Source organism: Polyodon spathula, unplaced genomic scaffold (assembly GCF_017654505.1).
Source record: "Polyodon spathula isolate WHYD16114869_AA unplaced genomic scaffold, ASM1765450v1 scaffolds_76, whole genome shotgun sequence".
Lineage (NCBI taxonomy): Eukaryota > Metazoa > Chordata > Actinopteri > Acipenseriformes > Polyodontidae > Polyodon > Polyodon spathula.
This window is the reverse complement of record NW_024471570.1, coordinates 12,289-25,000: the sequence shown is the minus strand read 5'-3', so window position 1 is coordinate 25,000 and position 12,712 is coordinate 12,289. Positions and strand designations below refer to the sequence as shown.

The following is a 12,712-nucleotide window of genomic DNA, read 5'->3' as shown; positions in this document are numbered from 1 at the left end:
ATAAATTAAAAGAAAGTACATGTATTGTTTTAAGTTGTTTATTTTACAATTGGTTCTGGAAATTTACATATAGATCTTGTCTTAGTAGCTTCACTTAATGTGTATACAAATATTGCTACAGTTTACCCCAGCCTTTGCCCTGTATGATTCTGATGTCTACACATCGTTCACAGAAGCAAGGTCATGTTTTACAGCCACACTTGTAGCGTCTCCTCTCTCTGTTCTCTCCCAGACGCTGGGTCTCTCTCCAGCTACAGCAGGGATGTTCAGTAACGGTGCCGGTGACCTGATTCTGTACTTCATAACGCAGTGTAACAGCAACCTGTCAGAGTATCTCGCTGAGCAGCACAAGCAAGTCCAACTTGGGCAGACAGAGTGAGTCCCGTTCATGAAGAAAACATTCATATTGTTAGGACAATCAGAACTTCTGTGCCAAATTGAATCCAATTCTAAGTTGATCAGGTCTAGAACCAGAAGACCCAAACTTTTCTTTTACAGCACGTTATGAAATCAGCTTCTGATAAAATGGTTGTGACGGGTGTGTTGTTGTTTTCTCAGGCTTTTCTTAAAACTAAAGGAAAGTATTTACTGTACTGTAAGCAAGTAACAAGACAACAGGCGCAATGCCACAGTGAAAGTTATAACTAGGGCTGTACATCCGTATAGCTGGTTAGATTGACAAAGAAAAAAAAAAAAAAAAAAAAAACATTGCATACAAAATAATGATGTAAAGATTGTCATGCAATGGGTTGTACAGATTTAAAAAATATATATATACATATCCAAAGATACTCTTGGGGAAGAGCAGATGATATTGTATGATGATCCCGGTCACTAAATAGAGTTTAAACATGAAGTTGCTCCTGGTGGTAATTTTCATTAAAAATGGTGTCTGTGGCAGGCCCAAGAAGACGGATGAGTTTCTGAGAGATGCGGTGGAGGTCAGGCTCAGAATGCTGATCCCCTACATAGAGATCTGGCCGCAGGTACACACATACTGTAGCTTCAGACATTCGCAGATCTTAATAAAGCATGCATGTTTTAATGGTAATGCTAAATACAATTTTAAAAATACCTGCTTTCAACACTGCTACACACGAGTAAGACTTTGTTCCAAAACGATTAAGTATAAAAAACAAAACACACCACCTCTATTTTGAACAGAATGTAAAGTTTCCCACTATTTTTTTAACGAGTATAATCAATGTAAAAAAAAAAAAAGAAACGAAAAATGCATATAAATTAACACGTTTTCACTAAACACTGTATAATACCATAAAAAAAGAAAAAAAATAGATTCCATATTTATTTGGCGAAATGATAAAAAAAGGTATTGTTACATGCCTTTGTTTTTCTTTTATTTCTTTTGTGGTCTTGTGTTATGTGAAGGTCCACAACCTTTTCTGGCATTATTTTAATATTTACAAAATTCAACCCTGGATCATATTGTTCAGCAACCTTGATTTGACAAGACAAAACCAAAGCTTTTTTATGATTTTCTAATTTATCGGTTACTTTAAGTAGCAGGGTTACGAAAATATAGCGTTACCCACGTATTGTTACTACTGTTTAAATAACGTACTTGTCATTTCTTTTCATTGTTAACATCCTGACAACTTTTTACACTTATAACAAAAAATGTCCGCTCTAGTGCACTGGGGTTTGAGATCTGTCCTCTAAATCACAAAAAAGCGCTCTTGCTTTTCAGTTCTGTACTACATCATGGATCATTATTGCTGTGTTACCTGTTTGAAAATGTGGGCAATAATCCTTACACTTTTAGTGCACTAAAGGGGACATTTTGAAAAGAGCTTTGAAACAGCATTTAAAGTTAGAAGTGTAAAACGGTGTCAGGATGTGAACGTTGAAAAGAAGAATTACAGGTATGTTATTAACCTTGTAGCAACAAGTGGGAATGTGAAAAGCTGTATTTTTCGGAACCCCGCTACTTACTGTTTATAATAGAGCTCATCATTTTGTATTAATAGAAATCTCAACGTTATTTCTTCCAAAATACATGTATGGAGTAAATGCAGTGTATTTCCACAGTTAATTATTTGCTCATTTGCAAACCACAGGCAATTATTCCTATTGTGACACTCTGAATCTTGCCAGTGTGCATCATCTAATAAAGTCACGGTATGGATCCATAGTTACATTAGTGCCCCTTCTCCTGTGTCTGTCCCTCTATCCCAGGCTATGAGCATCCTGTTGCTGCCACATAACATCCCTGAGAGCCTCAAACACCTCTCCACCCTAGTGGACGACATCTGGTATTACGCAGGCGACAGATCCTCTGATGTAAGCAGCAAAGCCAGAGCCTTTGATCCTAAACATTGTGAGGTTTTTAAATTCATCAATTATCCTGATAGTTACTACTACTACAGGGTTATCTGCAGAATATTCCTAAACAATTGTGATCAGATGCCATGAATATGGTAACTGCAGGTTTACTGAAATCTTTCTGTTTAAAAATGTACCCTAAAAAAGAACGAAAATGGTCTATTATTGACTAGCCCATAATTGAAGATAAACTTAAAGAAAATCCAGAACACCCAGGAACTTTTGGAATATCTTCGCTATTTCCTGTTGCTGCCATGCAAATTGGTTCATGTGGCTTGGACGGAACACACATTAACCTGAAATAATATCTCTGATCAGCTGTGCTTTTTAAGCAATGTAACAGTGTAAAATATAATTTTACAACTGGTATTACAAAATGAAAGAAATGTAAAGGTGTTTGATGATTAAAACTGTGAAGTGTTGTGGGAACTAAAATCATATATTTACATAGACAGATGCAACATGTGTTTTTAAACCTAGGACCAGTGGTTATTTACAGTATGAAATTAAGGAGACAAAAAGTAGTACTTTGATACACTTGTGTTCCTTATTCATGTAGGCACTAAAAGATCATTCCAATAACTACAGTTTTCATTAAAAAAAAAAATTAAAAAGGTGGCAATAACAGCAAGTTATGAAAATGGTATTTTGAAGTACCATTTAAATGTCATTTAAATACAATGTTTAATGCTTTAAAACTATTACAAAAACTATACAGAATAGCTCCTTCCTGCAACCAACTATTTTTCCTTTAAAAAAAAAAAGAAAAAAAAGCATTTTAATTGTAAAAAAAACCCCAAAAAAACCCAGTCGATCCTGTTTTTACTTTGTTTTGTCACATACCACTAGAGGATATTCTATAAATGTGCTCCTTTTTTCTTTCATCAACAAAGAGGTTGTTTAAATGTTCCCAACATGTTAACAGCTCTGCCCCTGTTGTGTCTCTGCAGTTAAACTGGTACACGCGGAGAGCTGCCCTGACTGGGATCTATAACACTACAGAGCTGGTGATGTTGCAGGATTCATCTCCAGACTTTGAAGAGACCTGGAGGTTCCTAGACAACAGAGTCAATGATGTCATGAACATGGCGAACACCGCCAAACAGGTATGAAGAAAATGTGCCACAATTTTCCCTTTTACCCCCTACTTAGGAAACAGCTTAGCACAGCAGCTTAAAGCATGTTGTGATAAATGTTGTGATAATAATTTATAATGTAGATGTAAATGCTCTGCCAGTAGTCAAAGTTCAGGGCTTAAGTGATTTAATAAGATAAGGTTAGAGGACTGGGAGGGGGGCACTTAATTACAGTCTTTTAAATCTTAAAAGGAGTTGACAAAGGTAACTCACAGGCAATACTTTAAGCACCGTACATAAACCAGGACACCGGCTAGAGATTAAGTAGAGACATACTGAGGACCGATGTTAGACACTGGTGAAGGTATAGAATGGGTTACCAAACCACGGTGTTGATTCTGAATTGTTGGGATCCTTTAAGACCTAAGTTTTGTGATCAATCTGCTACTAGGAATCAGTCGGGCATCAATGGCTAAGTGGCTTCACTTTTGTTTGTACGTTTTTCTTATGATGTTCAAACCTTGAAAGATTGCATCTAGATTTATATGCAGGCTATCTTACTGTTTTAATAGGTGCATAAAAACAATAATTCTCAGTATAGAACCCTTTAACTGTTTCTCATTTATTTCCAGGTTCAGTCAACAGGAGAGGCAGTAGTGCAAGGAATCATGGGGGCTGCTGTCACTGTAAGTTACTGTACTTGTTGCTTGGAAAGTGACTTTACTTTCGATAGACAAGTGCTGATTATTTTAGGCTGCTGCTTTGTCAATACTTATGGAAGTTTACACTAAAATAGAAATTAATCTCTCGACTGATCTTAATTCAAGAAGTAAATATTTTGTTTCTGTTCTTGTTTCAGTTGAAGAACCTTACTGGCGTAAACCAGCAGCGATGAAATTGATCTCCTATCATATTCTTTATAACCGCCTTCTGAAAAACACAGTGTCTGTATCAGTGACTCCTCACATTGTGAAGCCTTCATATCCACCAAGGCACACTCAAAATACTGTTTGCATAAGCCATGGTATATGAACCTTGGGCATGAACCCTAACCTGATGTTGTACATCTTCCTGCTGCCTTTCTGTGCTTTTGAATTGCCTGTTATATTCTGTCACAGTGATGTATCTGCGAGGACAGATAAGGTTAAATCGGAAGACGTCTACCATTAGTGGTGATTAGTTGGGTTAAAATAGTCTGAAATGAAAGAAAGGACAGATTACAATTGAAAGAAACTTGACTTCACAGGCAACTATATCAGCTGTTTGCATTGGTGATTCCTTGGTGCATCGCATCAGTATGACGACACCCCACTGCTCTAATTCTAATCCAATGGCAGGTATACTTGTCCCTTTGTTAGTTTCCATTGTAATTGAAAGCTTATCACATTCTATCTGAACATCATACTTCCATGTACTGTAAGCTTCTTCAGTGTTAATGAAAACCACATGTGAAACTGCCACATGCTGTACTGAACCCATCTGCTTTTCCTAAATATAGACTGATTTATGTGCTATGGGATACTGTCACACAGGGTGAATGTCTATATATATATATATATATATATATATATATATATATATATATATATATATATATATATATATATATATATATATATATTTTTTTTTTTCTGCTTGCTTCTGTTGGAAAGGACCCTCATTATGTAAAAGGGATAAATGTATCAGTACCTAGGAACTTATTAAGTAAGTCATGGTTTGTTTTATTTCTTTAAAATTGTCAATAAATGTATTTTGCACACTGTATAACATCTAACTTCGATTATATAATTTTGTAAATGAATACATAAGATTTAGCTTAATTCTGTTAGGGAAACAAATTTGCTTTAGCACACCAGTGTACACGATCGCAGTTACTGGCTACTGCTTGTCATTTAGTGACGCCATCCTAAAGGATACCATTCACAGGAAACAAAAACAAACACTTGTGGTTGCTGGAAATGTTTTGCATAAATATGTGAGTACATTAACATTTGAAGAGTTAGTAAACATTATTTGCCTTTTGTATCATTGTCCCTAGTATTGAGCAATGACAGTCACACATGGATAGAAATATAGAAAGCAGAAACAAAAGTTGCATGTTTTTAAAAATACATTTGCAACATTACATGGTGAGATCTAAGTCAGTTTGTAATGGCAGCCTGTCTGAGACGTTGGTAATGTATTGATTGACACAAGTAATGTGTTTGGGAAACAGTAATTTCAGATAACAAATTCCAACACTGGTAACTAGGAGGTTCAAGGATGCATTTATCTCGTGTTTTGACTATTACATACCATATCCAAACAGTTGGAGTGAATTAAAATATTATTGTAATGTGTGTGTGCACCCTAGTGTAACAACAAATGAAAGGCTAATGGAAAGTAACACACCAGTGTTCATTCTTTGGGTGTCTACTGCAGTTCTCAATAATAGTTTGTCAGTCGAATAACTTTATTTAATCATTACTGAATCGTTTATATTTATTTTTATTTATTTATTTTTATGAAATGCTGAGGCAAATGTCTAATTGTCTGAGATCTGATGTCAACTAATTTTAAACATGAAATAATATTGTTTGAACTGTAATATTGTATTATACTGTAGCTGTTAAAAAATCTTTCTTCGCCGGGGTGGCTGTAGTTGACCAGCCAGAGCAGATCACGAAATGACATAAAATACGAAGCTAATTAAACGTGCCAGCCGCAGCTGGGCACTTCGCCAACGGAACGGCATTATGGCAACTGCCCCTTTTATATATATATATATATATATATATATATATATATATATATATATATATATATATATATATATATATATATATATAAAATCTCCCCCAATAAGTATTTGATACTACTATATAGTGTGTAACTTTATTGAGGACTCAGGGCAAAACCATATCAATCTTGTTCTATTTTAAGGACTGTATTTAATATATTGTAAATGACCAGTAGTTGTCAGTAATAACACGATTACTGTCTTGAAACAGTCATAACCGGAAGAAGAAGAACACAAACACCTTTTGTCAACTCTATGCTCAACCTCCACAAAGCAAAAGAGACCGGATGTTCCTCCCTATTTTCCGTATTCTTCCGGCAAGTTTAGTTTGTGTGTGTCAGTGCAGCGGGATTTCTGTGTGATTCTGCAGGAGTTAAAAATCACATTTATTTATAAATAAATGCTAATTCGACCCGGTTTTGGGTAATACGCTTTTGAACATGCCATACGCCAACCAGCCGACGGTAAAAATCACTGAACTGACAGACGAGAATGTGAAGTTTGTCATCGAGAACACAGATCTAGCGTGAGTAATAAACACCAGTACCTGCGTTTAAATATATGATATATATATAGATATATATATATATATATATATATATATATGACCTAGTCAAGAAAAAAAATCTGAGTTTAACTAAAATCTCTTTTGAATTAATCCGCTTTATCTCATGTCCACGTTACTTAAGTAATTTGCGACAGCCCGTGATAATAAATTAAATGGCTCAAGACATCAGTTTCAAAAGCAGATAATCTTTAAAACTACAGCATCAGTGTCACGTTTGTGTCTAGTTTTAGACCAAAAATTGACTGCACGCAACAATCGAACTCCACTCAATGCTGCATGGATTTTTTTTTTTTTTTTTTTTTTTCAAAAAAGTGGATCACTTAAATGACCAGTTATTATGTGGGACTTCTTTAACCGCAGTGCTATCTGAAAACATGTTTTGGAAACTCGCCAGTTAAAGCTTTGTTAACATGAAACCCCCCCTTTTTCTTTTTAATTTTAATTCTCCAGGGTGGCAAACTCTATCCGCCGAGTCTTCATGGCAGAAGTCCCAACAATAGGTACGTTTTTATACAATAACCTTTCCTGTGCTTTTCGGTTTGCAGAATGTGGCCCATGAAGATTGAGTGTGTTTATTCCTTGTAGAATTTCCAGTGGAAACAGTACCCGTTTAACCCATACTCACTTGATGTGTAAATAGGATTATTCCATGCTAAATCAGAAGATCCAAACACATTACACAAGGTCACCAGCTCGGATTGTGTCACAACTGTAAATAAAAATTGCAATTACCTGCAAGTGCATATACTGTATGCTGAAAAAACAAACAAAAAAAAAACAGGTATAATTGGCAATAAATGTGAATGGTCTTAAGCATCTGGACCATAATTGCACAATTAACAATGAAATGGAATAGGGTGTTACTACTGTCTAAGATAAAGTTCCTTTAAGTCATTGAGCTGTATTATAAAATATGTATAACTTGCGAATACAATGCCCGTACACCATGCTTGCCTCCATAAGATATGTGAAAAATCAATACAAAATTACAGGGTTGATATGATTACTGTGCCCCGAGGGGCTTCTAAACGGGACCAGACAGGCTCCTAATATTGGAAAAACAGATACGCAATGATGGCGTACTTTATAAATATCATGGTCTTTTTGGACTAACAGAAGACATGACTTTTGCACAAACTCAAAGAATAGGTAGCACAATGAGGGATAAGTAACCCAATCTGGGCAGCCTGCACACTTGCACAGCTAGTATTTACATAATGAACTATAAGGGAGAATCATGAAAAACATATTTGGTTATTTTTAAGATGGTAAAATAACAATAGATTCTTCCACTGCCAATTTTGTCATTTCTTGACTGGAAATCCTAGTAGTGCCCTGATGATGAATGAAATCCTCAACACCCAGACTGTGCATCTCAAAATAACTTCTCACTGTGTTCTCTTCCAGCTATTGATTGGATCCAGATCGATGCAAACTCCTCTGTCCTACATGATGAATTTGTCGCACACAGAGTGGGTAGGTGAATAGTATATCCACACCATCGGGGGGGGGGGGGGGGGGGGGGGCGCTGTCTGTCTGCATTGACTGTGCATCTCAACTCAGTAAGTTTTCTGGGCCAGGCTGAGTAAGGCTACTCTAGGACTAGATTAAAATTCCTGTTTTTAAATCTTTTTCTTCTGATTGTTTTCAGGTTTGATCCCTCTGACCAGTGATGATATTGTGGACAAAATGCAGTACTCCAGGGTAGGGCTGTCTTTCTTCATCTGCTGAGAAATTATATACATACAAGGTTGCTTTTTATCTCTAAATAATGGGGCCATTTAATTAAAACTTGCTTTTAAAATCTGTATGATTTTAAATTTGCAGTTCTGTTTGTGATTGTATTTGCCATACTGTACACTTGCTGAGTTGATTCAGATGAAAGTTAGTTTCATTAAAAGTTGGCAAGACAATAAAACTAGTTGCATAGAGGGATGACATTAGCATCAGGGTATGCATATGTATCCAGCACTGCACACACTGATGTTTCAATTGCTGGCCCTGGATTATTGTGAATAGGTTGTCATTAATGAATGGTCATGTATCAGGAACGCAGACTTATAACATTGAATCAGTTCCATATCTGCTGTCAGTGGCCCGATGCCCTAAACCCTATTGACAGTGTTAAGAGTAACCCATATACAATTACATTGTAATAATGGTAGCTTAGCTTCCCTCTACTCTTTTCCTAAGATCAGTTCCGCTTCCCTTTCCCACTGCAGGACTGCACTTGTGACGAGTTCTGTCCAGAATGCTCCGTGGAGCTCACCCTTGACGTCAGGTGCACAGAAGACCAGACGCGACATGTGACCTCCCGCGATCTTCTCTCCAACAACCCCAGGGTCATCCCGGTGAGCGCTCACTACCTTTGTTTACACCTGGCAGTGTGTTATTAAAACTGTATGTCTACCTTTAATACAGAGTAAAGGGATAAGCCGCCTCTGCAAAAAGTTTTACTGTTTAAACCAGTGGATTCTCAAGCCAAATGATCTGAGCAGATTGTGGACGTCAGCACTTACTGGTGACCATATTAGGTGCTTTACTTTGAACATGAAGGCTTGCTAGAGTTAGTACATTTTCTGATTATTATGTTTATGCTTGTTGAAACTCTTACAGCTGTACTGTATAGGGCTCATTTTAGTGAACAATGTTATGTACTGACAGAGGTAGAATTTAACCCTGTTTAATTGAGGGATTCGGACCGTTTCCTGGTTCGACGCCAAAATAGTAATTAATGGTTCATTTAAACCCCTTTTGTGAATTAAACTTCATTTTTAAATTCTTAGGTTACTTCTCGGAGCAGGGATAATGATCCTAATGATTATGTTGAGCAAGACGGTAAGCATTGAGGGATGTATTTCTCTTTTTTTTTTAGAATTTGTCTGCCAAATATTTAAGAATTCTTGGAAGGAAGTTCATACGTAATTGTAATTCTACTGCCTCTACTTCCACTGCTTATATCCCATAATCCATTTGAGATAACCACTTCATATTTTCAATGTTATTGAAACTCTTGTGGGGAAAAATCAAACAGCATCTTCACTTTGACCTAAAACGGCTGTGCATATTGTGCTCATGTAATTTTTTGGTTTCTGGATGATGAAGACCTAACGCTCTGAGGTAATGGTTTCATACTCTGTTCAGTTCAATCATTGATGATTGCCAGTTTGTGCCAGAAATTCACTGCCACATTGTTTTAACCCTTGGCAATATCAAGAGTAATAATTTTTTTCACTTTTTTTCACATCTCTTCCTAAGGGTTGAATGAGATTGTACTGTACGACCCACATCTCTTCCAAAATTGACTTTGTCTCATTCTATTTAAATCTTAACTGCTTTAGCTTTACCCACATAGAGGAAAGTGGTAATATAAGATTTGTTTTTATGTTGCCGTTGTTGGGCATTCAGATAAGTGCTAGTTATTGTCTGCATTTTACAATCAGTATATTATAATCAGAAATCAGGGTTGCTTGTGTCAACCCACTTTTTCACATCACATATAAGAATATATGTCCTGTCAGTTAAGGATTTAAGAAAAGGCTTAATGCAAAGCTTGTTTTAATGTTGTCTTTAAGCCAGCCAGAGACCTGCGCTTACAACAGTATTGTCATATTTTCTACTTTTTCTTTAAATTCTCCAATTAATAATTGATACCTGGGTAGTAAAAAGAGACCTGGGTCAGGTAATTCTTAAACACGACGGGTGTCGACCTCTAGTTCATATATAGCCAGAAAACCTTCAGGGACAAATATGTTTTACACAGTATTTATTTTATTTGCACAGAAATATGCTTGGTCAACCCGTTAATGTACACAAGGAATTGAGCAGGTGTTCAAACAGTTTCTTCTTAAAATACATTTGAGAGTGACTCATATCACAAGGAGGAAACTGACAATTTGGCTGACCGGATCCAACCTGTCAATAAATTTTAAAATTCTGTTTCGTGCACCTCATTGCATAAATAACATTAAGATAATTTTAGTTATGGGACACATGTCCCTTATGTCATAAAGGGTTAAAAGCTTTTTTTTTTTTTGTGACACTCAATGTCTCATTCACTAATCCCAGCCATCTCTCTCTGCTTGTGTTAGATATCCTGCTTGTGAAACTGCGAAAGGGCCAAGAACTGCGTCTCAGAGCCTATGCCAAAAAGGGCTTTGGGAAGGAACACGCCAAATGGAATCCCACTGCAGGGGTGTGTTTCGAGTACGATCCGGACAATGCACTCAGACACACGGTCTTCCCTCGTCCAGAGGAATGGTATGTATAGCAGGGCCTACCTTGGGGCAGGAAATGTACTGTAAGTCTGTGGGGAGGAAAACATCAAATGTTGGTGGTAGGTGGTAAACTAGACCTTGATCATGCAGGTAGCTGTAATGTGACTTATGCAAAATTAAAAACAGGTTGTTTATTTCCAGAAGATACCACTGTGTCATTGTTGTACGTTTTGAATAATAAATAGGGGCTTGTGTAGACAAGTCACACTTTTAATTTGCATGGATTTTGCATACATCTTCGTGAAGGGGTGCTGTAATAAAGAATGAGTTTGGAATTCATTAAAATGGAAGTGAATTTTAATCACTTTTCAAATGCATGCAGAATTGTATTGCAAACTCTGGCAATACCATTATCAAAAATTGTAAAGTTGCAAAAAGAAGTAAACACTTAATGATACATTAGATCATAAGATAGTGAACCTTATTGTTTGTCTGCTTTTCCTCAGGCCCAAAAGTGAATACTCAGAAATTGATGAAGACGAGGTGCAGGCTCCCTACGACCCCAATGGGAAACCTGAGAGGTAAGCAGCTACTTGTGCACCATGATTTCTTACACTCAGGGAAGCACTGTGCTCAAGCTGACTTGTACTAATCAGACTCACTAATATGAATATGATCCCCTTCCATCAACCACACCTTGTATGCAGCTGTTAGAAAACAAATGTGGAACACCCTGCTTTCCTGACATAAGTAGACCTTTTCCACCCCAAGAGGCTTGGCTGGCGTTGATTAATGTGGGTTTTTTTGTTTTTTTTCTCTTCCAGGTTTTACTACAACGTGGAGTCGTGCGGCTCGCTGCGGCCCGAAACCATCGTCTTGTCTGCTCTGGCCGGGTTAAAGAAAAAACTGAGTGACTTGCAGACCCAGCTGAGCCATGAGATACAGAGCGATGTCCTCACTATTAATTAAACTACCCAAAGTTACAGCTCTCTGCTGAACTGCCTGCTCTACCACATGATCCCTAGTAACATCAGTGTACTGACAAATTGTCATGTTACCTGGAACTTTGGATTCCAAATTATCACCTAGACTGAAAGCTTTGTACACTTTTAGAGCAGGTGGTCTTGCTCCTTCAGTGACATCATCATACAGCCCCATTAGAAGTGATAACTCCTTGCTAAGATGTGATCTTACTAAAACTCAGTGGTGATGCTTCAGTGTTTTTGGTTCTTTGTATAAACTTATCGAGAAAGTGGGGTTTGGAAATGTGATCTTGTTAACTAATGTTATTGAAGTAGTTTCTGGGGTTTAATTTGATCTGTTGTAGTTTGTTTCTTTATTTTGAAAGGATTTTGAGAGTGTTTTGCTTTGTGTAAATGAGTTGCTGCGAATGGCGTGTCTCGAGCATGATCAAATGTAAAACCAGTTTATTTTTATACGTAATAAAGTTAACTGGTTACTGTATTGTGATGTTTGTTTAATGTGTCAAAGGCACTTTTGGAAACTAGTTGCTGCTACTCGGCAGTAGAAAATACTTCATTGTGTGAAATGAAAGCTTGAAATGTATAGGAAAGGTTGATTTGTACCCAGACAGAATAAGCCTCTGCTGTTTCTTTTTAGAGCTTTTAGTAAGACTAGGGGTATAGCAACTGCATCAGCAACCTGTCTGTAGTTAATACAATCCAGGTGGATTCTCTGTAAAAGTATTTCTTCTCATTGACTTCTATAC

The 12,712-nt window shown here is 36.8% G+C and overlaps 2 protein-coding genes across 2 annotated transcripts; both read left to right on the top strand.

Moving 5' to 3' along the window:
* Positions 1 to 8: 8 nt before the first annotated feature.
* LOC121308015 (ubiquinone biosynthesis protein COQ9, mitochondrial-like) lies at positions 9 to 5,183 on the top strand. Its single transcript, XM_041240311.1, has 6 exons — positions 9 to 375; positions 902 to 986; positions 2,197 to 2,301; positions 3,294 to 3,449; positions 4,052 to 4,105; positions 4,279 to 5,183. Exons 1-6 carry the CDS (start codon positions 98 to 100, stop codon positions 4,312 to 4,314), a joined length of 714 nt encoding a protein of 237 aa, XP_041096245.1. The 5' UTR covers positions 9 to 97; the 3' UTR covers positions 4,315 to 5,183.
* Positions 5,184 to 6,493: 1,310 nt separating this feature from the next.
* On the top strand, positions 6,494 to 12,447 carry polr2c (RNA polymerase II subunit C). The gene is made up of 9 exons (XM_041240310.1): positions 6,494 to 6,724; positions 7,217 to 7,266; positions 8,174 to 8,242; positions 8,418 to 8,470; positions 8,989 to 9,117; positions 9,553 to 9,604; positions 10,858 to 11,026; positions 11,490 to 11,564; positions 11,808 to 12,447. Exons 1-9 carry the CDS (start codon positions 6,639 to 6,641, stop codon positions 11,950 to 11,952), a joined length of 828 nt encoding a protein of 275 aa, XP_041096244.1. The 5' UTR covers positions 6,494 to 6,638; the 3' UTR covers positions 11,953 to 12,447.
* The last annotated feature ends 265 nt before the right edge of the window (positions 12,448 to 12,712 follow it).